Source organism: Sarcophilus harrisii, chromosome 1, assembly GCF_902635505.1.
Source record: "Sarcophilus harrisii chromosome 1, mSarHar1.11, whole genome shotgun sequence".
NCBI classification, from domain to species: domain Eukaryota; kingdom Metazoa; phylum Chordata; class Mammalia; order Dasyuromorphia; family Dasyuridae; genus Sarcophilus; species Sarcophilus harrisii.
The window spans coordinates 643,237,311-643,262,007 of NC_045426.1; the positions used below are offsets into that span (position 1 = coordinate 643,237,311).

Below are 24,697 nucleotides of genomic sequence, written 5' to 3' on the forward strand. Positions count from 1 at the left end.
GGAGCATTAAAAGAGGGGAGAGAGCATTCTAGGTTGTGAGAGCATGAGTGACAGTGAAGACATCAGCCCAATGGGAAAGGTAGGCTTCAGGTTCTATTCTCTGGGTTCCATCAGAAAAAGCCAGATCCTTTCTCCATCTGATACAGCTCTTCAAATACTTGAAAACAGCTATATCCTCCTAGCTCTGCTACTTATTAGCTATGGGATCTGGACTTTTCTGAGACAGTTTCCACAACTGTAAAAGGAAAAAAATCTGTTAGAATAAACCATATGGGCAAGACCCATCTAGAGTCAGAGGTCTTGAGTTAAATCGCAGCCACTTACTTATTGAGTTGTGGGAACATACACAATTTGTATTTCCTTCCCCTCCCCTCATCACCGCAAACATTGTTATTGCTCTAGGTGAAAATATTCTTAGTTGTGGCCCAAAGAGAAATACTGGATTGGTTGGTTGGCTTCCTTCCAATTCTGATAGACAGTGATTTAATGATTCCTTAGAGGCCTTTTCTTCAGTGCAAAAAAATCAAATGTATAATACAGGGAGGTATAGACAGATGATGGTTTATGTGAAAAATATCTGGAGGTCTCTGAGCACTATATATTTAAAATGAGACATTAACAAAGAAGAATGGCTGCCAGAAAGGAAGGAAAAAAAAGAAGAGAGGAAGGGAAGAAGGAAAAAAAAGAAGGGAGGGAGGAAGGAAAGAGGGAAGGAAGGAAGGAAGGGCTCTAGTAAAGGTGGTATATTTTCCCAATAGATGAATGGTCAAAAGGCATGAACAATTTCCAAAGAAACCCAAAGCATCCAAAATCATATGGAAATAATATAGCAAATAGTAGATTTAATTGCAAATCAGAGTAACACTAAGGTTCTACCTCATAGAATCAGAAGATCTATGTTCAAATCCAAGGTGTTACTTATAGTTCATTTATCTTCAGGCACTGGTCGTTTTGTCCATAACTACTTGACTAGGTGGTTTCCATGTTCCCTTCAAGCTCTATACCAGTGATTTTATGACAAACTGGACTGTGTCCAAAAGGTGACTAGGACGATAAGGCAACTGGAAACTATGTTTCTAACCTTAATCCTAATTCTGAGGAACTCTGTAGGTTTAGTCTAGAGAAGGAAACACAAGACTTTGGGGAGGAAAGGTGCACAGTAATTGTTTTCATGTGAAAAAGGGAATAGATTCATATCATCTTCAATACAGAGTCTTTCCTGATCCCTGCAATTGCCAGTGCAGTTCTTTCAGCCCTCTCCTTTCTAATTCTCTTCATATTTATTCTACATATAATTAAATGTGCCTTATATACTTTGAGATGCCTTGTACTTTGCATATACTAGGGTATATACAAAATATATACAAGAAGTAAAAATACATATCTAAAGTATATGCAGAATATATACAAGGAGTGGCAATATCTTATCTGGAGTCAGGAAGAACTGAATTTAAATCCCACTTTGAACATTTATTAGCTGTATGACTTGGGACAAGTCACTTAACTTCTCCATGCCTCAGTTTCCTCATCTGTAAAATGAGGAGTGACTCTACTTTCTAAGATTCCTTCCAGCTCCAAATCTATGCTGCATACTTAGTGCCTTCTTGAGGAGGATTGTTTCACTTTTGCCTTTTTATTCCCAGGGTTAGCATTGTGATTGGCACACAGTAGGTGCTTAATAAGTGTTTGTTGAGTGATTGATTGAAAGAGAGAAGAGGGAAAGTTGCAGAGAGGCTCATAAAAGCAGCAGCTTCTTGATCATTAGAGCCAGCCTCCAAGGGGGATGGGCTCCCCATCCCGGGAGGTCTTCAAGCAGAGGCAGCCAGGGTAACCACTTCTCAGAGATCCCTGCGAAGCATGGACTGGGTCTCCTCCGAGGCTCTGATTCTGGGTGGCCGGGTCACTGCTGAGAGCAATTGCCCGGCAGGGAAAGAATGGCTTCGGGACCATCTCGTGTGGCAGGGACGGGAGCCCAAGCAGAGGACAGCAGCCTGGAAAGGACAATGCAGGTCCAGGTTCCAGAACTACCAAGTGAGCTTCTATTCTAGAATCACTTCCATACCCAGTCCAAAGCCGCAGTAGCACGTCCTGCCCAACAAGAGAACTCAGTCCTTGCAAATGCCTAGTCCTTGCTCCTGAGCAGAGTGGGGAGTCTGGGGTGGCGCCTCCTTTTGGGACACCTCCCCTGCCCTCACCCCGGTCTCCTGCACAAGCGCTGGCCCTGATCAGTCTCTCTGGAGGAGGTCGAGCTGCCCAGCCCCCTGTTTCCCTCTACGACCAGGTGAGCTTGCCAGCTGCCCCACCTCCCCTGGATCCCCAGCCACATCATGAAGAGCAGCAGCAAAAGAGACTCGAACCGGCGCGCGTTCATGGATCAGGTGCGGGAGTGCCGAGACAATGGCTATCTGCTCTCCTCCAAGAAGATCGGTTCGGGAGCTTTCTCCAAAGTCTACCTGGGATACGCTACCCACGAGAGGATGCGCCAAAACTACAAGCTGTCCTCGGATCTGAGAGCCAAGCGCCACACTATGGTGAGCGCCTGGGACAGGGCGGAATGACAGAATGGAGGGATGGCCGGGGGGGGGGGGAGTCCCCCACCTGGGTCCCCAGCCAGGGTTTCCCCAGGGCCAGCCCCGGCTATAACCTAAAGAACAGAGATCCCCCTCCCAGGCCAGCCTGCTCCTCCCGAGCAGGGCCCACAATCTGAGTGCTTTTATCTGCCTCTCTGCAATTTTTATCCATTCATTTCTCGCACTTCAATCTTCCTTAGACCCAGCAGACCCACTGATCCCTCTTCTGGAGGACAGACCTTCAGACATTTAAAGGCAGTAATAATGTCCCTGTGTTCTTCTTGTTCCTCCGTCATTTCAGTTGTCCCCGACTCTCAGTGACCCTGTCTGGGGTTTTCTTGGCAAAGATGCTGGAGTGGCTCATTTTATAGATGAAGAAACAGGCAAACAGAGTGAAATGACTTGCCCAGAATCACAAGCTAATGAGCATCTGGGGCAGGATCTGAACTCAGGAAAAAGGAGTTTTCCTGGCTCCAGGCCTGGTGCTCTCTCTCCACTGGGCCACCCAGCTCCCTTCCCTATATTCTGCTCAAGTCCATTTAACCATTACCTTCTTGGGGAGCTACCAGATCCCTAGAACTGGGCTAATAGGTGATGATAACACTGAGTATTTAGAAGTGAAAACTAAGCTCTCTTAAGGTAAATCTCGCTGTTTGGTCAGGTCCTGTCTGAGGCATCATGGCTGATTGTGAAAACCACATTATCTAAAGAGAGTCCAGAACTGAGTGACCACACTGGTCACTGGGGGGGCAAATGGTCACTATGGCCTAGGTGGATTAGCCACAGGAACTACAGTGACAGGAGGGCTTAGGAGAGAAGTGGATCAGTATCTTAAAACATGTGAAGGCTTTCCTGAGGGAGTGTTAAAACAAGCAGTAGCTAGTGTGTATGTAACATTTTAGGGCCTACAAAGCATTTTACAAAGATCTCATTTTATCCTCATGATACCTCTGGGAGGGGAAATGCTATTATCCCCATTTTACTGATGAGGCACTTAATAAGTATTTGAGGATGGACTTAAACCCTGGCCTTCCTGACTCCAGGTCCAGCTCCCTATCCAGCTGCATCGCTCACTTGCCTAAGAGAGGAATGTTATCAGGCTATAGTGGAAAGAACCCTGGACTTGGAGTGATAAGGACCATGTTTATAACTGTTTTTGTGTCTCTTTGAGCAACCTCCCCCCACCCCCCCTGCCAAAAGGCCCCTCTAAATTTTCTTTTTTTGATCTGTAAAAGGATGCATTTCAATCTCTAAAGTTCCTTTTGCCTCTTAATCCTATGGCCTGGGGAGTGTTTAATAAGGGAAAGAGAAGACTTACGAGTCACGACAGCCACCTTCAAACATCTGAAAATTGTCCGAAGGAAAGGGGATTCTACCTGTTCCAGGCAGCTCCTGAGAGCAAACTAGGAAAAGCATGGAAGTTACAGAGTTCCATAAGGGCAGGCCTTGTCTCTCCCCATTATCGGTCAGTCAGTCAGTGAACGCTTAGTATGGGCCAGGAGCAGCAATAAGGACTGAGGAATGTCCTTCCCTGACAGCTTGCTGATCTCAGCATGGCAGGGCGGACCCCATCCCAAGATCCCGGGGGGCCTGTTCTAGGCCTTTTCCTTTATTCCACTTCCCTCCCCCCACAGGTAGCCATTAAGATAATATCTACAGCTGAAGCCCCCTTAGAATACTCGAGGAAGTTCCTTCCCCGAGAGATCTACTCCCTCAATGCCACCTACAAGCACCTGAATGTGGTGAGCTAAGGATGGGACCAGGGAGGGAAGGAGGAGGGACTATGATCCCTTTTCCACTGGTTTCCCATCTTGCAGAGGCTGGCCCTTGTGAAGCCCCCTCCCCACTAGAGCCCCTAAAGTGCCCCGCTCAGCCACCTCCTCCCCCTGACCCGGCAGCTCCTCTAACAGTTGGGGTTTGGGGCAGCCCCTCTCCATCTCTCTGTCTGCCCTGCCCTGCCTCCTTGAAGCACACCCCGGTGAGGCCTGAGGATGGCTGTCCCCTGGGGAACAGATTCAGCTTTACGAGACGTACCGGAACAGCCAGCGCTCCTACCTTGTTCTGGAGCTTGCCTCGCGCGGAGACTTGCTGGAGCACATCAACGCCACGTCGGACCGGCGCTGCTGCCCTGGGTTGGAGGAGGAAGAGGCCAGAAGGCTCTTCCGACAGCTTGTCAGTGCTGTGGCCCACTGCCACAACGTGGGCATTGTTCACCGGTGAGGGGGGGCTGGAAACCTGCCCCACGCGGTCCTGAGACTCCATCCCAGGCCTGGCAGTCCTGCCTCCAGCTTCTCTCCGGCCCAAGAGGAGCCTGTCACCGGGGTGGGCTTTGCCCCAGAGTCAGTTTTGCCTTAATCCCAGACTGCCACAGCCTTCCGCTCCACAAACATACAGAAGCTCACCTGGGGGCCAGACACTCTGCTAGGCGCTGAGAACTCCAAAGATGGAAACGAAATCCTCTCTGGGGTCAAGGATCTTATACCATCCTGGGTGGGGGTCCTCCTTCGATAAGGGATCCAGGAGCACGAACCCATGTGGGTGGGTGAGATAGGGAGGGGGAAGGAGGAGCCAGCCTCTGAGATGGGCCTGGGTGAAGTCTGATGGGATGTTAAGCTGGAGGCCTCTTCTGCCGGGAACACAGAGCAGAGGACAAGGCTCGTGACATAAAAAGCCCAGTTAGAGCAAGACTCTAAATGGGGAGGGGGGGACTCAAATCTGGCCTTTCACATTTAATAGCTGTATATGGCAAGCGACTTAACCTCAGATTGCCTCAATTTTCTCATCTGTAAAACGGGGATGATAATAGCACCTGCCTCCCAGGGTTGTTGTGAAGATCAAATGAGATAACTGTGGAGCGCTCAGCACGTGCCTGCTACTCACTGGGTGTGATCCTCACAACGATCAGAGGGCAGCTGCTAAATGAGGTGAGGGAATAGTGGAAGGTTTGGGGCAGCAGCATTATGGGAGGATTACAACTGGCAACATATAAAGGAAGACATTCTTCAGGGGAAAATGGAAGATGAAAGAGAGGGATTAATTGGTAGGGCCAAGTCCCCAGGGAGGAAGTCAAAGGACAGACCAGGACACAGAAGTAGAACGTCCTGACCTCAGAAGCTCAGCCCCAATACCACTCTTTGTTGGTGTTCGGTCACATCCAACACTTTGTGACCCCATTTGGAGTTTCCTTGGCAAAGATACTGGAGGGGTTTGCCTTTTCCTTCTCCAGCTCATTTTATAGATGAGTAAACTGAGGCAAACAGGATTGACTTGCCCAGAGTCCCACAGCTAAAAAGTGTCTGAAGCTGGCTTTGAACTCAGGAAGATGAGCTTCCTGACTCCAGGCCTGGCACTCCATCCACTGTGCCACCTCTCTACCCTCCATCAGACCTAACACCTGGCCTCAGACCTCCCCCCATGATTGCCCCTGGCCTCTGACTCTCAGCCAGAACCAACTCCTGTCCTTACCTTTCCTCTCTTTCTTAACAGGGATTTAAAGTGTGAGAACATCCTGCTGGATGATCGAGGGTTTGTGAAGCTGACTGGTAAGACCCTACCCCTGTCCCACCCTTTTCAAAAGACTGAAGCCCTTCTTCTCACCCAAGCTCTTCTATTAGTGTGTCAGAATCTCTCCCCTCTTCCCTGTGGAGCTATCTTTTCCTCTTTGGATTTTGTCACAAAATAAAGCACAAACTGACCAAAATGGAATGGGCAGCCTCTGGAGATTGCTCTCTCCTGAATGTCTTCAAGCAAAAGCTGGATGATCAGTTGTTGGGGAGGGAATTGTCCTTCAGAAAGAGGGCTGAGCTAAGATGGCCTGGGAGGTCCCATCCAGGTTAAATTCTGTGACAATGTCTCTTATAGACGTTAAAATTCTCATGTCTTCAAGTATCATTAATGATTAGTAGTAATGTCACTGATATTTTTTGAGCTTATCCTTAGCACAGACCTGGGGCTCATGAACGGGGCTTCTGAAATATTTTGAAAACTACTTTGATATGGTTTCTTCTGTATTTTGTAAATTTAAAAACAAATTCTAACAGAGTGAAGGACCTCTGACAAATACTGAAATTCAAGGAAGATTTGTCTCCCCTTGAAGCAGCCCTTCTTCTGCACCTTATCCTCACCAAATCCTCCTCCGCCCCCCTCAGATTTTGGCTTTGCCAATCGGACCGCAGTGAAGAATTCTCTGCTGAGCACATTCTGTGGCTCTGTGGCCTATACAGCCCCTGAGATCCTCATGAGCAAGAAGTATAATGGGGAACAGGCTGACCTGTGGAGTCTGTGAGTGAGCGGGCCGTGGGGGCCCAGAGGAGAGCCCTGAACATACAGGGATCTCTAGAGGAGGAGGCAGGGGGCAGGGGCAGGGGTGCCCTGGGAAGCAGACAGGGAGCAAGCCCCACACAGGAAGGACTGGGAGCCCCGGAGCTCCAGGGGAACAACATAAACATGACAAGGAACTTAGTGGGAACTGTGTAAGGGGCAAGGGCTCACCACAGAGGGCCTAGAGAAGTCCCACGGCAAGGACTGAAGGGGCTGAGGGGGCCCTTAGACTCAGGCCCGGAGTGGACCTCAGAGCTCCTCCTCTGGCCCACTCAGGCATTCAGATCTTGGCTCTGACCCTAATGGTGAGACCTTGGGCAAGTGACTGACCTTGGCACCTTGGTAAAATAGCCTGAGGAAAACCCTTCGTACAGGACTAAGTGGGCCTGGCGATGGAAGCTCTGTGGCTCACCAGCTAGGTCTGTGCCCCTTAGCATCAGCTCTCCCCGGCTTTCCCCAGTTTCACTCTTCCCCTCTGTAAATAGGGGCAGTACTGCTCGGACTACCCACCTCACAGGGTTGTTTTGAGGAAAGCTCTTTGTAAAAATAGGGGGCTTGGTGCGATGGTGATGACAGGTCTGTCCCTTATGCAGTGGCGTGATCCTTTATGCCATGGTGACAGGGAAACTGCCCTTCAAGGAGAGACAACCCCACAAAATGCTGCACCTCATGCGCCAGAGCCTGGCCTTCCGGCCCAGCCTGTCCCAAGGTAATTTAGTTTTAATGGATCCAGAGTTAGAGAATCTGGTTCAGATCCTGTCTCTGCCCCCTGGTAGCATGACTTGGGGAAAGACACTCTACCAGATCTTTTCCTCCTCAGTAAAATAAGTGGAGTTGATTGGATTAAAGAAAGTTCTCACATCCCTTTTAGCTCTGCAGGCCTCCCTTAACCACCAGGTTGGAGGCAGGGAGCTGCACAGCAATGTGTGGGGAGTCTCAACTCCAAGACTAGTCACAGAGATGAAGGCGGCGTTGGGAGTAGGGAGGCCGGGGAGAAAGTGAGCCAGTCCTGCCAAGAGTGTGCCCCCCTCCCTGACATTTCCCCCTCATCCCCACCCAGAGTGCCAGGACCTGATCCAGGGTCTGCTCCAGCTGCGGCCGAGAGCCCGGCTGGGCCTGCAGCAGGTGGCTTCCCACTGCTGGATGCTGCCTGCGTCCCATGCCCTGTTCCACAATGTGCTCAGTGCTACGCCAGGGACTGAGGAGAAAGCCCTGACGGGTGAGCTGGCATCAGGTAACTTCTCCCGCACCCTCACGCCCTGAGCCCAGAGCCAAAACTCCTTCCGCCCATGGCAGAACCCTTCTTCCCCTCCAAGCCAGAAGCTCCTGAGGTGATCTGTGGAGCTTCTCCTGGGGATCCCCCTCCCAGAAACCAAATCCTTCTTTCCTCAGCCCCTCTTTTCCTGAACCCTGGCCCTGTCACCCAGGGGCCCCTTCACTCCCACTCTGTGTTATAGAAGAATTGGAGGGATCTGAACCACAGGACCAGGAAGCAGGAGCCCTGATCCCTGCAACCATAAGGATGCTTGAGGGGCCCCCCGAGACCAGCTCTGAGCAGGCCCCAACAAGCGAGCTGTCGGCAACGACCCTGCTTCGGCCTCCCAGTTCCCTCCTCCAGCTGCCATCTACCCAGCTGGCACAGCCGTTGGGTCCGGGTCCCGGCCCTGCATCCCCACCCACTCGCCCTCCATCAATAGGTCGGCCCAGCATACTGGCCAGCCTGAAGCCTAATTTCCACAAGACTGGGAGCTTGCCATCATGGGCAGGAATAGGGCCCCAGAGCCCTTCAGGGGGCAGCCTAGCCGGGCCCAGCGCTTCCCGGCAGATTCTGTCCCTCTACTCTATGTCTGTGATTCGGAAAGCCCCGCTGCACCGCCTGGTCAACTGAGGGATGGGAAGGGGTTGGATTGGGTAAGGGGAGTGGGGACAGGGGCCAGATAAAGTATTTATTCTGTCAGAGCTGCTGGAGATGTCTCTGGGGGAGGGATGGGGGGACTTGGACTAGGAATTGGGGGTATGCCGACAGGGAAAGGAAAGGCAGTCTCCCTCTAACCTAGAGAAGCCTCTAATCAGACATAGGCCCCATTCACGTGCAACCTCCTCAGAAAATCGGAGAATAGAAATGAACACCAAGGGTCACCCAGACCACCTCAAACCACAACAGCCCTCCCTCTCATGAAGTCTTCCACAAAGTTCTCAGAAGTGATTTTCTGTTATTCTAATAGAAGCTCCTTTTGTAGGTACTTGAGAGGTAGCGAGCAGAGTGGGTTTATCCAAAAAAGATTATATAGGACACTTGGAAATGAGGTTACTGAACTGGTAAGTCAGGAAAAGATAAGACATAGTACAGGGGATCCCAAAAATCTTCATGCAGTTTCAAGCTCAAGTCTGTATGCACTAAGTTTAGGACTGCATGAAAACTTCTGGTACCTCCTGAATTATGCCTAGGTGCCAGGAAAATTTGTTTGCAAACACATTACCTTTGTGGACAAATCCGAGGTGGACAACAGTACAGGTAGGGAGATTGAAATCAGTAGAACATTCAGACCAAGCTCAGTGACGAATAAGATTATGGTCACTGTGGGAAAACTTGTGTTCTCGGTCTTATGCTGTTCTACATTTTTAACCAATGATCTAGATGAAGTCATAGAAGCAATGTCGATCCGACTTAGAGATGATGATGATGATGATGATGATGATGATGATGATGATGTGGCTGAGAGGGATTTGAAAAGGCTGGAAGAATGAACTGAATCAACATGACATTTAATAGGAATAAATGTAAACTCCTAGTTTCGGGCTCAAAAAAATCAACCACACAGAGGAGGGAGGAGGGAGGAGGAAGAGGAATGGATTTAAGTCAACAGTGTGTGTAAAAATATATTCCGGGAATATAAAGCAATAGTATGACATAGAATGCTGTTTTGATAAAGGCACAGAGTCCCGGATTAGGGAGGTGATGGCCCTCTTGTCCACTCCTCTACTTTGATCACCTTTGGTGTTTGGATTTGAGCACCACATTTTACGAAGGACATTAATGCATTGAGACCTGTGAAGAGGAGGTCCCACAGAATAGTGAAAGGTTTGGAGATCATGACAATAGGAACTGGTGAAAGAAACTAGGTGGGGAGGAGGAAGACAATGACAGCTGTCTTCCAATGTGGAGGGCTGTCACAGAGACTTGCCCCGCTTGACCACAACAGTAGGTATTAGGCTCAGTGAGAAGTACAGACACAAATTCCAGAGCTCTCCAAGGGAAGGGAGGGCCTGGCAACGGGCCTGGCCCACAGTCATTCTGGGGACACATCCAGCACCCCAGCGGTGTTTGTTGCCCACTCCTCACCCCTGGCCTAGGGCAGATTCTTAACAAGCTGAAGTGGGAGGCAGATTAAGTACAGAGACTGATGGGAGCCAGGCTTCGCCCACCCACAGAAAGACAAGGGAAAGAAGGCTGGTTCCTCGAGCCCAGCAGCCTGGGCACAACCTCCAGCGGGGCTAGCGGTCACAAGAGCCCTCTGGTCAGAGGGCAAAAAGGCATGGGGAGGGGTACAGGGCCCCATCAGCAAGATCCCAGGTTATGGGGCCTGCTCTAGGGCTGGCCAGCCTCTTCTCGTTCCTGCTGAAGCTGTTGCTGCTCCTGCTGGTCCAGCTGCTGCAACCTCTGCTCTACATCTGGGGGGACAGTCACTTCTAGAAGGTTTTCCATGCCTGCCTCTGGTTCATCCCCAATCAGCACCTGCTCAGGCATGGGGAAGGGGAATCATGAGTTCAGGCCTAAGGACATGTGCAGGTTGGGGCTCCCACCAAGCTATAGGACTCAGGAGTTTTCTGCTGCCCATGAGAGAAGACTCAGCAACGTGGAGGCAAAGGGAGGAAAAGGCCTAGATATAAAGGCTGTCTTCTAGCATTCAGAGGAGTGTCACGGAGAAGAGAGACTCCTTATGGGAGAGGGCTTGGGATCAGATAATCTGAAGAGGAAGCCCTGGGCACAGGCTGGTAGCTCAGAGGCTGGCATAGGAGGGGCACAGGGCCCCCCCACATCTTATCACCACTCATCTCTTGCCACCCCAGTCCTATATTAATCCCTAACAACCTCCACTGAATAGAACTAGAGAAGTCACACAATGATGCTGACAAGATACATTATAAATCATGTTATCCAAACTTGGCTGGGCCCACATTGTAGCAAGGCAGCATTTTTATTCTTCATTGATTCCCTATCTTCTCACAGTTATTCCAAACCTCTTCCCACAATTCCCCTTTCTCTTCTCTGAGCTGCAATCTTCCCCTCTTGTTTTACTGAGAAAATCTGAGACCATTTCATATAAATGGTCTCTTTTACCTTTTGTTCAAAAGCAATTGTCTTTCCCCACTCTTATCTTCCATTCCCCAAGTCTCTGTCAATGATGTGACTCTTCTTGTCAAGATCAACTCTTCTCCCTGTGCCTTTGGTTCTATTTTCATCCCCTTGTTATTCAGATTTCTTGTCTGTCTGTCTGTCTGTCTCTATCTCTCTCTCTTTTCCTTCCTCCCTCTCTCCCTTCCTCCCTCCCCTTACCTCCTGGTTTCTCAAAGATACCCGATTTTCTTCTCCCCAAAAAAAAAAAAAATAATCCTTCACTGGACCCTATCATCCCCTCAGATTACTGTCACATGTCTCTCCTCCTTTTGTCAACTATCCTAGAAAAAACTGTCTACAGTTGCTTCCCCTCCTCTCATTTCACTCAACACTTTGCAATCTGGCTTCCAAGCTCATCACTCAAGTAAAGTTGTCCACAACCTCTTCATTGACAAATCTGATCATCTCTTCCTCTTCCTCTATTCCTATTCCCTATCCTGACCTCTGCTGCATTTGATATTGCTGATCACACTCTCCTAAACACACTCCTCCCTGGATTTTCGTGATATTACTTTCCTGTCTAGCCTTTCCTTCTCATGGCCCCTAACTGTGAACGTTCCCCGAGGTGGTCCTTTCCACCCTTGCTTCCTTGGGAACATGAGGAGCTCCCAAGTGCTTCATCTCTATGAAGATGACCCACGGATCTATAAATCCAGCACTTCTACCTCCACAGCCAGCCTCATCTCTCCCCTGAACTTCATTCCATATGGAGGACCCAGAGATATACCCCAAACTGAATTCATTACCTTTCCTCCAAAACCTTTCCTTCCTTCAGACTTCACTATTATTTCTCAAAAAGGCACCACCATCTTTCTAGGTGCCAAGGTTAGCCTCCTTGACTCTGATTTTTTTTTTTTTTTTGGTTGCAGCAATCATGGATAAGTGACTTGCTCAGGATCACACAGTGACTAGTACCTGAGGCCTCATTTGAACTCAAGCCCTACTGACACCAGGGCCAGTGCTCTTTCTACTGCACCACTTAGCTGTTCCCCCTCATTCGTATTCACCCTACATATTGATTGAATGAGATGCGAAATTTTGCCATTTCTACTGTTACATTGTTTTACATCATATCCCCTTTCTCCATTCACAAAGCTATCATTTATGTTCAGACTCTCATCAAATCTCCCTGATTATTGCAACACCCTCCTATTTAGTCTTCTGGCTTCCAATCTCTTACCACTCCAGCATATCCTACAAAAAGTTGCTGAAGTCATTTCCCTTAAGTACAAAACTGATCATGTCACTCTCCTGCTCAATGAACCCCAATAGCTCCCTATTACTTTTAGGACCTCTGGGTAGCTTTTGAAACTCTTCATACCCTGGTCCCCATCCATCTTCCTACTCTCATTGGAGATTCCCTCTCATACTCTTTGATCCCATCTTTGCCCCTCCATTCTATCTTCCAATGTGCTTTTTCACTAGTTGTCTTTCCCACAACTGCAAAGAACTCCTTCCTTCTGCCAAATTAAAGTTTCAGCATTCCCTCCTGCTTGAAGCCTTTTCTGATTCCCAGAACTATTTGTGGCCTACTTCCAAAACTATCTTCAACTTTGCATCTACGCATATTCATTCATTTTATATTTATTTGTGACTTTGTTATCTTTCCCATTGGACTTATAAGCGCCTTGTAAACAAGGATCATCTCATTCTAATTGCTGAACACTTTGAACTTAGCACAGTGCCAAACCTACAGGAGGAGCCTAATAAATACTTATTGACTGATTGCTCTAAAGGGTTCAGATCTAACTACAGAATGTGGAAGGGAGAAAGCATCGGCCATGGAGTGCCACACTCAAACCTTACCGAACTGAGGGCACAGAGTAAGGGAAAGTAAGGAAACACTCTTGGACCATCCCTGTCCTTCCCACTTACCTGAATGAGTTTCTCACAGGCCAGCCGGACCTCAGGATTCGGTTCCCAGGTATGCAGCTCCCTCAGCACCAGATAAGCCCCTTGATCCTTCACTAGTTTCCGTCCGGGAGCTGTGGCTGTGAGCTACAGGGAGATGGAAGATCAGGGGATCTGGCTGCACCAGGCAGGAAAAGGAGGAAGGGTACAAGCAGATCCCTGGGCCCCCAGGACTTGTCTAGCTCACCAACATAATGGTCTCAATGAGCATCTTTCGGATTTCAGCATCTGGCTCACGCTCCTTGTCTGGGGGCAGGTACTGCAGGTCCATTGGCAATCCTGGGGAGACCATGGATCTGACTTCCTGGATATATCCCAAGTTTCCCATGTCAAGGACCCAAAGGGCCCAGCCAATAGCTAGAAGACCCAGGTTCCAGTCCCTTATCCTCTCTCTGTCTTAGTTTCTCTCTTTTAGGGGATAAGCGGGAGGTAGAAGACCATAGTAACCAGCATTTATTAACTGGCTGTTATGTGCCAGACACTGCTAAGTACATCATTTGATCACCTTAACAACCCTGTGAGGCAGATACTATCTCCATTTTACAGATGAGCAAACTGACACAAACAGGTTAGAGGCCTGTGAGGCGAATTCGAACTCAAACCCAGAGTCTATCCATTGTACTGCCTACCTGCTTTAGACCTCTGTGGGGACTATTCAATATTGTTCTAACACTGTAGGATCCTCGGGGCTCTAAAAAAGCCCCTGGGCCACCCCTTCCCCATCCCCTGGGCCCACCAGCCCAGCTCACGATCCATCTCCTCCTCCGTGAGTTCCTCAGGGCCAGCCAGCGGCATCAGCAGGAAGGTAAGCAGCTCCACTTGGGGACCCAGGAGCCACTCATGGGAACCTAGAGGAAGGGGGAGTCAGCGAGGGACCCCGCCACCCCCCGCTCCCCTTCTCCTGCTGGCGCTGCCCTCACAGCTCTGGGCTACTCACCGTGCTCAAAGCAGCAGTTCCTCAGCGTGCCCACCACCCCTATCCTGGGGACAGCAGAGTCTGGCCAGTGGATGAGAGGCAGGAGCCGCTGGATCAGACGCCTGGGAGGGCGGAACGTGAGAGGGACCGGTAACCTCCCCCCACCGCCGCCCCACCGTCAGCAGGGCCGAGGAGAGGGGCTGCGCGGGACCCAGGCCTGACCCCAGCACCGGAGCAGTGGCGGGGGCTTCTGGCACCCACCCGCAGGGGCCCGGCCCTCCCAACAGCTCCCAGGGTCCTCCTCTCCCCCTACCTGTTAGGGTCCAGCAAGAAGGCTCGGACTCGCGGGAGGTGGCTGAGGTTGGAGAGCAGGGAGGCCAGGTAGTGGAGAGGGGAATGGGGGTTATAGCCGGGCGTGGTCAAGGCAGTCACAATTAGGGCCAGGCTGGGCTCCTGACTTGCCTTGTCACTGCTGCACTCCAGCCTCTTGCCCAGCAGCTCCCTGATGGGCTCCGACTCCCGGCTCAGATTGGCCAGCGCGGCTGCAGCCTCTCCGGCCCAGGGCCAGTTTGGGGCTAGCGCCCGGCCCAGCAGCTGCACAGGGAGCTGGGGCAGCTCGGCCAGCATGGAGATGTGGACGTTGGGCTCTGCGCACAGGTTCACCATGGCCCGCCAGGCGTCCCCCACTGACCCGGCCCCCGCCGCAGGGGGGGCGTCCATGAGCTTCACCAAGGCCTGCAGCAGCCCCGCCTGCGCCACCAGCAGGGAGCGGCCGGTCTCGGACCCCGTCAGTCCCAGGACGTGGCGCGCTGCCTCTGCCTGGACGTCTGGCCGGGCGGTTTGGGTCAGAAAGGTCACGAGCTCCCTCGCCACGTCCGCTACCTCCTCGGTGGAATCCATGCGGCTCATCTGGGCGGGGGGGGGGGGGGGGGGGGGGGGGGGGGGATGAAAGTGCAAACCACAAGCTGTCAGTGACTTTTCAAATGTCACACACCTGGAGAATTCTGATATACTCAAATTCAATATAGTTCCTCATAAATCAGGAGACAAATTAAAAGGATACCCCAGCAGTCTGCAGACCCTCACTCACAGCCGCTGGAAGGGACCTGGGGCTTCAGCTCTCCCAGACTCTTCCATTAGGCAGCCGGGGCCCGGATCGCTCACCTAAAGCTCTCTCCCGTACCCCACGAGCCCTCAGGAGGGTCCCTTCCCCTCCCTCCGCCCCTAAAGCCCCCGCAAAGAGCGAGGTGTGCTCCTCCTCCTCCCGGGCTCCAGGGGGTCGAAACTACCTGGGGTGGCCGAAGACCAGGGGTACATAGGGGCGCCCCCAACCCAAGCTTTACCTCTAGGCAGCGGCTGCAGCTACTGCCTCCCCACCACGTGCATCTAAGCACAGCCAATGGGAGGGGGCCGCGCCTGGAGGAAGGGGCGGGGCAGTCTGAAGGAGGCGGCCAATCAGCGTGACCCACCAGGGCCAAAGTTCGTGAGATGCATTATGGGGGCTGCAGTCTATGGAGAACAAGCGAGTATGTGGCAGAACGTTATCCCCAAGGCAGAGCTCGCTCTCAGAAAACTCCCGATACCCAGGGAGACAGTAGGCTGGCGGATCTCGGAGTTTTTCTGAGAGGTAAACAACATCTACTCTTACCTCCTTATCTGTTCTAAATATTTCCACTGACATATACGATGCCTTCTTCGATCCTGTAATTGGAGAGACTGATTGCCCGGAGTCACCCTGCTAGTAAATTTCTTAAAGGCAATGGTCTTCCTGCATGCTAGGCTGCCTCACGTGCAGCGGGACGGTAACGTTATTGCCAGGGATCCGGGTTCTCATCCTTATGTGTGTTTTTGTGTAATAGAGCATCACACAGTCAGAGCTGCGAGGCCCCGCCTCCGTCACTTGCCCGGTGTTCCCTTCAGCCTGGGTACTTTGTGGTTGCCGCGCTGTCACTGGCTTTCTTCCCCTTGCGCACCCATCACTGCCAGGTCATGATGCAGGAAAAGTCCCTTTCGGTAAGGTTGCAATCCGCTGTGCATCTCTGCATTGCTCCTGGACCTCCCGATGCACTCTTCTGTGTGCATTACTAGTTTTAATCTCCTGTGCATCTCTGCATTGCTCCTGGACCTCCCGATGCACTCTTCTGTGTGCATTACTAGTTTTAATCTCCTGTGCATCTCTGCATTGCTCCTGGACCTCCCGATGCACTCTTCTGTGTGCATTACTAGTTTTAATCTCCTGTGCATCTCTGCATTGCTCCTGGACCTCCCGATGCACTCTTCTGTGTGCATTACTAGTTTTAATCTCCTGTGCATCTCTGCATTGCTCCTGGACCTCCCGATGCACTCTTCTGTGTGCATTACTAGTTTTAATCTCCTGTGCATCTCTGCATTGCTCCTGGACCTCCCGATGCACTCTTCTGTGTGCATTACTAGTTTTAATCTCCTGTGCATCTCTGCATTGCTCCTGGACCTCCCGATGCACTCTTCTGTGTGCATTACTAGTTTTAATCTCCTGTGCATCTCTGCATTGCTCCTGGACCTCCCGATGCACTCTTCTGTGTGCATTACTAGTTTTAATCTCCTGTGCATCTCTGCATTGCTCCTGGACCTCCCGATGCACTCTTCTGTGTGCATTACTAGTTTTAATCTCCTGTGCATCTCTGCATTGCTCCTGGACCTCCCGATGCACTCTTCTGTGTGCATTACTAGTTTTAATCTCCTGTGCATCTCTGCATTGCTCCTGGACCTCCCGATGCACTCTTCTGTGTGCATTACTAGTTTTAATCTCCTGTGCATCTCTGCATTGCTCCTGGACCTCCGATGCACTCTTCTGTGTGCATTACTAGTTTTAATCTCCTGTGCATCTCTGCATTGCTCCTGGACCTCCCGATGCACTCTTCTGTGTGCATTACTAGTTTTAATCTCCTGTGCATCTCTGCATTGCTCCTGGACCTCCCGATGCACTCTTCTGTGTGCAGTACTAGTTTTAATCTCCTGTGCATCTCTGCATTGCTCCTGGACCTCCCGATGCACTCTTCTGTGTGCATTACTAGTTTTAATCTCCTGTGCATCTCTGCATTGCTCCTGGACCTCCCGATGCACTCTTCTGTGTGCATTACTAGGTTGCAATCCGCTGTGCATCTCTGCATTGCTCCTGGACCTCCCGATGCACTCTTCTGTGTGCATTACTAGTTTTAATCTCCTGTGCATCTCTGCATTGCTCCTGGACCTCCCGATGCACTCTTCTGTGTGCATTACTAGGTTGCAATCCGCTGTGCATCTCTGCATTGCTCCTGGACCTCACAATGCACTCTTCTGTATGCATTACTAGAAGAATGTGGGTATTTTTTAAAAATGGTGTTTGGGCAGCATGTAGCAACTGGACACAGTCACAATCATGTAGTTTTCCTGATATTATCCAGACCACTTTCCTTTTTCAAATACATTGAAGGTGTCTGTCCAAGATATATCTAACTTAATGAGTTACCAATTAATTGCTCAGCATAATCATACAGGAATTAAATGTTAAAAGAAGGAAAGAAATAAGCATGCATTAAATGCCTACTGTATACCAATAACTTTACAAATATAATCTCATTTGATCCTCATAACAATCCTGTGAAGTAGGTACTATTATTACCCCCAATTTACAGTTAAGGAAACTGAGGCAGGTAGAGCTGAAGGGAATGGCCCAGGGTTACACAGCTAGTGTCTGAGACTGGATTTGAACCAGATGTTTTAGACTTCAGACTCAGCAGTCTATTTGCTGAGCCACTGAGGTGTCAGAATTTGTTTGACTCCTAGTCTTTTATGGCACCAAATCTAGCACTCTTTCCATGACATCATACTACATCATGCTTTTCATCTGTTTAGTTGTCTCTGTGAAAGTAAATAGACTGACTCTCTTTTGAGTGGTCTGGATCTCATTGAAGGAGACCCATTATATACTGTTCCAGAATTGACAATAATTGATATCAAGCCACCTGCAAACGGGCATCTGTAAAACCTACAGATCAAAAGGTGAAAGAGAAAAAATTAGAAAAAAGCAAAAACAATAACAACAAAAAGATGAAAATACTGTGCTTTGATCCATATTCAGACTCCATAGTTCTCCCTCTGGATGCATATGATACATCACAAATCTATTGGAACTTGTAATGTTCTTTTTTCGGTTTTCTGGTGGTTTCTGGGAGCAGCCTTCTTTTCAGTTCAGTAATCACCACAAGAGCCGCCAGGTGATAAAGTCCAGATTCTTTATTATCTCCTTCCTGGGGCTGGGAAGCTTTCTGGACAGCCTTTCAGACCGGCCTTGGTCTCAGCGGAGAAATGCAGGAGGCCAGACCAGCCACCAGGAAAATCGAAGATTGAATGAATTGCTCTCCTTGGTTCTGAGAGCTTGAGCTCCCACCCCCAGTTCTCTTGTCTTCTCTGCCTCTGCCTCTGAGGGCTTTCTGAGTCCCAGCTTATATGCTCTACACTGAGTATAAACCAATCATTTTATCATTAGGAAACCATTATTTGTTGTAAGATTAAATCAATCATACTGAATTTAGAGAACTATTAAGCACCATGCTAAACTAGATCACCATTGTCTCATCAATTCCACTTACTCAGTACCTTGTAAGAAGTTCAGAGTTCTGGCCCATTAACAGGAACTGGCCTGAATCATCTCATTGTTGAAAAGCGCCAAGTCTATCAGAATTGATTATCACATAATCTTGTTGCCATGTACAATGATATCCTGATTCTGCTCACTTCACTCAGCATCAGTTCATGTAGGTCTCTCCAGGTGGGTAGGGGAAAGGGAGGGAGAAAAATTTGAAAAACAAGATTTTGCAAGGGTGAATGCTGAAAACTATCTTTACGTGTATTTTGAAAAATAAAAAAAAACTATTGTTATAAAAATGTAATTGGAAAAAAATAAAATGTTAAAAACTTTTTCCAAAAGGTAGGAGCTACTAGATCCTTCAATCTAGGCTTTGGGCTTCTGTATATATTTTCTGTTTTGTGTTTTATTCCTTGTCCTAGATGATCCTGAAGAGGGACATATCTATCATTGGAGACAGCCTTAAAAGTTTTAAGAAATCAGATCTCCTGGGTACTTCAGTCAGAAGTTGTTGGAATCTTTAAAAACTGTTAAGCCATTGGAGTTGATAGAGACAGTAGTTATCTAATTTAGCATGGCTCAATATGATTGATTTGATCTTAGAAGGACATATTTTGGGCCAGAACTTGAAACAAGGTACTAAGTACAATTGATAGAAACAATGCTTGTGTTCACACCTTTAGAGAGCTCATAAGTATCTAAGTACTCAATGGAGTTCACACATTTGGGAGATTTCAGGGCTTAGTTTGGCTTAGTATGAGATATCCGAATTCTCACCTCCCTTAGGGCCAGAGAGCACTCTGGGAGATAACCCAGAATCTCTCTCTCTCCAGAAGGAGGAGTTAACCTTTGGGAGATCATATATATACAGGAATCTCTTAGAGCTTGATAGAGTTTTCTTGGAAACTGGGGAGTTTTTCTTGGGAACATTGACTGGGGTTGGAGAGGAGCACTCTGGGAGGAAGCGCACAAGCCCTATCTTCGAGGCAAGAGATTCATTGCATCTTCCAACTTGGTGCTGGCTGGAGGCTGAAGAAAGCAGAGACAGAAGCCAAGGACAAAGCTGCAAGATCTCTTGGAACCAAGCAGAGAGATAGGCCTGAGCTAACCGGGCTATATTGAGAAAACAATAAAAGATCTGAACTTTTATCACCTGGCTGTGTTTTGGAAAAAGAACACCACAAGAAGTGATGAACAGCAAGAAGAATTTCTAAATCTTAAATGGATGCCCAGCAAAAGGAGAATGGATCCAACCCTTGCATTTCTTTCTAGCGTACTATGGAGTCTCTTTATTTGTTGTTCTTTTTTAGTTATTTTCAGTCATGTCCAATTCTTCATGACCTCTTTTGAAGTTTTCTTGGCAAAGATACTGGAGTGGTTTGCCATTTCCTTGTCCAGCTCATTTTACAGATGAGGAAATTGAGTCTAACAGGATTAAGTGATTTACCCAGAATTACAGAGCTAGGAAATGTTTGAGGCCAGATTTGAACTAGGCCCAGTGGTGTTTCCACTGCCACCTAGCTGCATCTATGTCAATTATTTTTCAATATTTTTGTGCGATTTTACTGTGCATTTCTTAAAGTAAGTCAAGGAAGTTTTCTTTTTTTGTGGCATTTTCCTAGAATACCTGTAATCTATGAATTATCGCTTCATATGCTATCAAGTTCAATACAATTATTGCTTTGTATAATCTGCACAATCTGTTTTTAAAAATTGTTTTCTGTTATTTTACCTTTCTATATTTCTCTTATTTAGGTCAGGCATTTTGCAAAGTAATGTGGATCCTTTGCTTTGTTTTCAGAGAATTTATTGATATGGCAAATGTCTCTGCCTTTCTCCAGTCTTGAATAAGAATTTATTTAGGGAAGACATCATTTTTGTCCTAATTCTTTGATATTCTCAGATCTTTGATTAAACATCTGAACCATTCTGGAGATTCTTGAATTGCTCTATTATCTTTCCAAGGGCTTGCAAAAGTCTATCAAGAGCTTATACACTATATGGCAATACAGTTTTTGCTTTGCTCTCAAGGAGCTTACATTCTGTTTGGGGAGACAATATGTATCTATATAGATATATGCAAAATAAATACAAGTTAGTTTGGGGAGGAAGGCACTAACAGTTGGGAGAATCAGGAAATCCTCTTGGAGAATTTCCTGATTCTCCCAACTGTTAGTGCCTTGGAGAAGGGAGTACTTAAGCTGAGCCTAGAAGGAAACTTGAAGGGATTTGAAAGAGCAGAGTTGATGAGGAAGTACCTCCTAAATAGGGGGAGAGCCAGTCCATGAAGAAGGGAGATGGAATACTGTGTATGAAGGAAAATAAGAGGGATATAGATCACAGAAACTACAGAGCAGTAATGGTCAATAAAATCAAGAAGGTAAGTCGAAGCTAGGTGGTAAATGCCCCACAAAGGAGTTCTCTTGTTGCAGTAGGGAGCCAGTGGAGTTTAATTACTAAGGGAGTGACATGGCCAAATTTGTTGCTTCAGATCACTTTGACATCTTGGTAAAATAGGAATAATTAGGAGGCGATTTCAATAGTCAGGTGAGATGTGATGAGGGACTATGGCTATTTGAGGGGAAAAAAGAAAACATTCATCATAGCTATTATGGGGTAGATTTGGCAAGATTTAGTAACTGATTTGTTTTTTGCAACAGGACTTCCCTGTCCCAGCCATGGCTAGTGCCTTCCATCTGGTATTACTCCATTTACACTCCATGTATCTTGATCATGTAATTGTTTGCACATTGCCTCCCCCATTAAAAGGTCATCTCCTTGCCAGTAAGGACCATATTTTCTTTGCATAGCAGAGAGTAAGCACTGCATAAACCCTTGTTATTTTATGGATTATTGTGAGAATAAATGGTCAAGGAAGAATTTTAATTATTCTCAGAAGATTTTGACTCATTTTCCTTTTTTTAAGGAAAAAAGGAAGGAAATAAATATAAGGGTGGTATGTGGTTTACAGGGAGGTAAGAATAGACCCCTTTAACATCTCCCTCTCTTTTCAAGAGTCTTAGGTTCCTTTCAGAAGAGGAAGAAGAAAGTTGGGGCCAGAAAGAAAGTAGTATAAAGCTAGAATAATATATGTATATATGCATGTATGTATATATACACATGTGAATTGATCAATATGAAATATAGAAACACATATATGATTTTATATGTCATATTTTTATTTTATTTGTCCCCTTAAATATTGTTAGTTTAGGTTAAGTAATTTTTAGGTTCAAGATGCATTCCTGATCACTTAATGGAGAAGGAGTGACCTGAAGTGTCCATCAAAGATTCGACTCCCTTCCATCAAATATCAGTTTGACAATGAACACAAATAGCAAATAACAAACAACCCTACTTATCCAAACAGATAAACAGAAATTAGGGAAAGTATACATACTAAAACATATACCAAACATTACTCAGATTGAAAGAGCTTTCCCAATAGGAATGAGATAACTCAGCATAAGAGAGCCCTACATCTCACCGACAGGAATTTCCCAACGTTTTGCCTGTAGTAAGTTGAGAATAAGGACATGATCAGAGGATCTGCTTTTCTACAAATCAGCTTCTTCCCATAGTATGTTTTCCCTTCAAGGAACTTGAAAAGAATCTAGAAATATGGGACATCCCTCAAAGCCGAGGCTCAATGACCGGGATCTTTCTTCTCTCCAGCCCTCACCAAATTGGGGTTCCTCAGGCAGGTGAGAAGAAACAAGCAATCTCCACCGAAAAGAACAGTCCCAGTGACTGGTCCTTTGGGCCAAGGATTACACAAGCATTTATTAAGCACTTAAAAAATATCCCCATTTGATCCACACAGCAAAATACTTATATCTTGGAATAGTTGTTTTCCTTTTGAATGTTTACTTATTTTTCCTTAGCTTTTGTCTGTCTTAATCAATCATGGCTGATTTTTCTATAAAACCTTGATGAACTTTTCCAGCTTCATTAGACACTATTCCTCATGCTCTGTGATCCATCCAGCCAAACTAGTCTTCTCTATTTGTCAAATACAACACTCCACCTTTCGTGTCATTGCCCTGGCCAGATCCCATGCTGGAATGCACTATTTCTTCCCTTCCACATCACAGAAGCCCTTTCTTCCTTCAGGAAGCAGCTCAAACACCTTCTCTAGAAGAATGATCATCTTGATCCCGCTCAACTTCTAAAATATCTTGTATTTAACTTATTTATTTATTGTCATTTAAAAAATTTTACTTTTTTAAATTCTAAAAAATTATAATTTTATTTTATATTCCAAACTGAAATACAAAAAAAAAAATTCCATACAAAGCATAGAATACAAAAGAGGATTCTACATGAAACCTGAATTTTAAGAAACCTAGACAACTAAATGACACAGGAAATAGAGTGTTGGGTTTGGAATCAAGAAGACCTTAATTCAAATCTACTCTCAGATACTAGCTGTGTGATCCTGGACAAGGCACTTAAACCTCAGTTTACTTCAGTTTCCTCATCTGTAAAATAGCCATAAAAATAATAGTGTTTGTTGTTGTGAGGATCAAATGAAATGATATTTGTAAAAAAAATATTTAACACAATGCCTGTCACATACTATAGAAATACTAGTTAGCTAGCTAGATACTTCATAATTGCTTTTTAAAACATAATAAATGCAATGTATTACTTTAAAAATTGCTCTGCTTCTCTATGCTTCTACTCTGTGCAAGGTTTCAATGGGTTTCAATGGGTCTTTTTTCAGCATCACTGCTAATTTTTCTCTATCCCTCCCCCACCCCATCCAGTTTACCAAGAGAAATAAATGAAAAGGAAAAAAAACAAATTCTTATAACAAATAAACATAGTCATGCAAAATGAATTCACAAATTGCTGTTCAGATGATTCTTCAAGAACCAATTTGGGTTCATAAGATACCATGATAGTTTGTCATTTCTTTCTCCCACTCATTTTACAGATGAGGAAACTGAGGCAAATAAGATTAAGTCACTTGCCCAGAGTCATACAGCTAGGAAGTGTCTGAGGCTAGATTTGAACTCAGAAAGATGAGTCTTCCTGACTCCAGGTCCAACCCTCTACCCACTGTGTCTCTTAGCTGCTCATTCAAAGGTCGGATATATTCAAAATTAAACAGCTTTTTTGTATTTTGTGCCCATCACGTTTCTGGAGTCATAGTTGGTCATTGCTTTGATTAGAGTTCTTAGATCTTCAAAGTTGTGTTGTTTTTTCTTGGCAATGTTATTCTTGTTTCTGCCATTTCTGCTTATTTCATCTTTTGTCAATGCATACAGCTTGAGGTTTTATGAAAATATTTTTTGTCATTTCTTATGGTACAGTAATATCCCATTACTTTCAAATACTGTGATTTATTCAGCCTTTTCCCAATCATCTAAGAGGAAGTCCAAGGAATCCCATTAGAGTCTAGTTTTTTTCTTATCACCTGCCTCCTTTTATCTTTTTGAATCAGAAAGCTTTTTAAAAATTTTAATATTAATTTATAACAATATTTTTAAATATTGTTATAACAACTTTTGTTATAAAAAGTTTTTAATATTTTTTACCATGTTTAACATATATTGGATTACTTGCCACCTAGAGGTGGGGGAAAAGGGGGAAAAATTGGAACACAAGGTTTTGCAAGGGTTAATGTTGAGACATTATCCATGCATATGTTTTGAAAATAAAAAAGCTTTAATAAAAACTTTATAAATTAAAAATCTATTAAATACTTGTTTTACAAATCACAAGATTTTTTTTTATATTACTAGCTTTTACTTTTTCAAGATACATGCAAAGATAGTTTTCAACATTTACCCTTGAAAAATTTTGCGTTCCAACACATACCTGTCTTCTCAGCCTTCTGAATCTCTCTGAATGAATCTTGACTGAGGCTCCTAGCTTATATGCTCTACACTGAGTATAAACCAATCATAATATCACTAGGAAACCATTATTTGTTGTAAGATTAAATCAATCCTACTGAGCCATGCTAA

The 24,697-nt window shown here is 46.5% G+C and overlaps 2 protein-coding genes across 3 annotated transcripts; one reads left to right on the forward strand and one right to left on the reverse strand.

The window, feature by feature from the left end:
* Positions 1-1,660: 1,660 nt before the first annotated feature.
* On the forward strand, positions 1,661-9,155 carry LOC100922017 (testis-specific serine/threonine-protein kinase 5-like). 2 transcript variants are annotated; one of them, XM_003760527.3, is made up of 8 exons: positions 1,661-2,531; positions 4,205-4,312; positions 4,584-4,786; positions 6,057-6,112; positions 6,719-6,851; positions 7,484-7,599; positions 7,951-8,124; positions 8,348-9,155. In XM_003760527.3, exons 1-8 carry the CDS (start codon positions 2,328-2,330, stop codon positions 8,776-8,778), a joined length of 1,425 nt encoding a protein of 474 aa, XP_003760575.1. In that variant the 5' UTR covers positions 1,661-2,327; the 3' UTR covers positions 8,779-9,155. The 2 variants fall into 2 exon arrangements, with proteins under 2 accessions (XP_003760575.1, XP_031803252.1); XM_031947392.1 differs by having other exon boundaries at positions 7,951-8,109.
* A 488-nt stretch (positions 9,156-9,643) lies between these two features.
* HGH1 (HGH1 homolog) lies at positions 9,644-15,052 on the reverse strand. Its single transcript, XM_031947393.1, has 6 exons — positions 14,430-15,052; positions 14,138-14,238; positions 13,950-14,048; positions 13,388-13,479; positions 13,165-13,287; positions 9,644-10,626 (listed from the first exon to the last, which is right to left on the reverse strand). The coding sequence occupies exons 1-6, from the start codon at positions 15,023-15,025 to the stop codon at positions 10,480-10,482; spliced, it is 1,158 nt and encodes a 385-aa protein (XP_031803253.1). The 5' UTR covers positions 15,026-15,052; the 3' UTR covers positions 9,644-10,479.
* Positions 15,053-24,697: the final 9,645 nt, after the last annotated feature.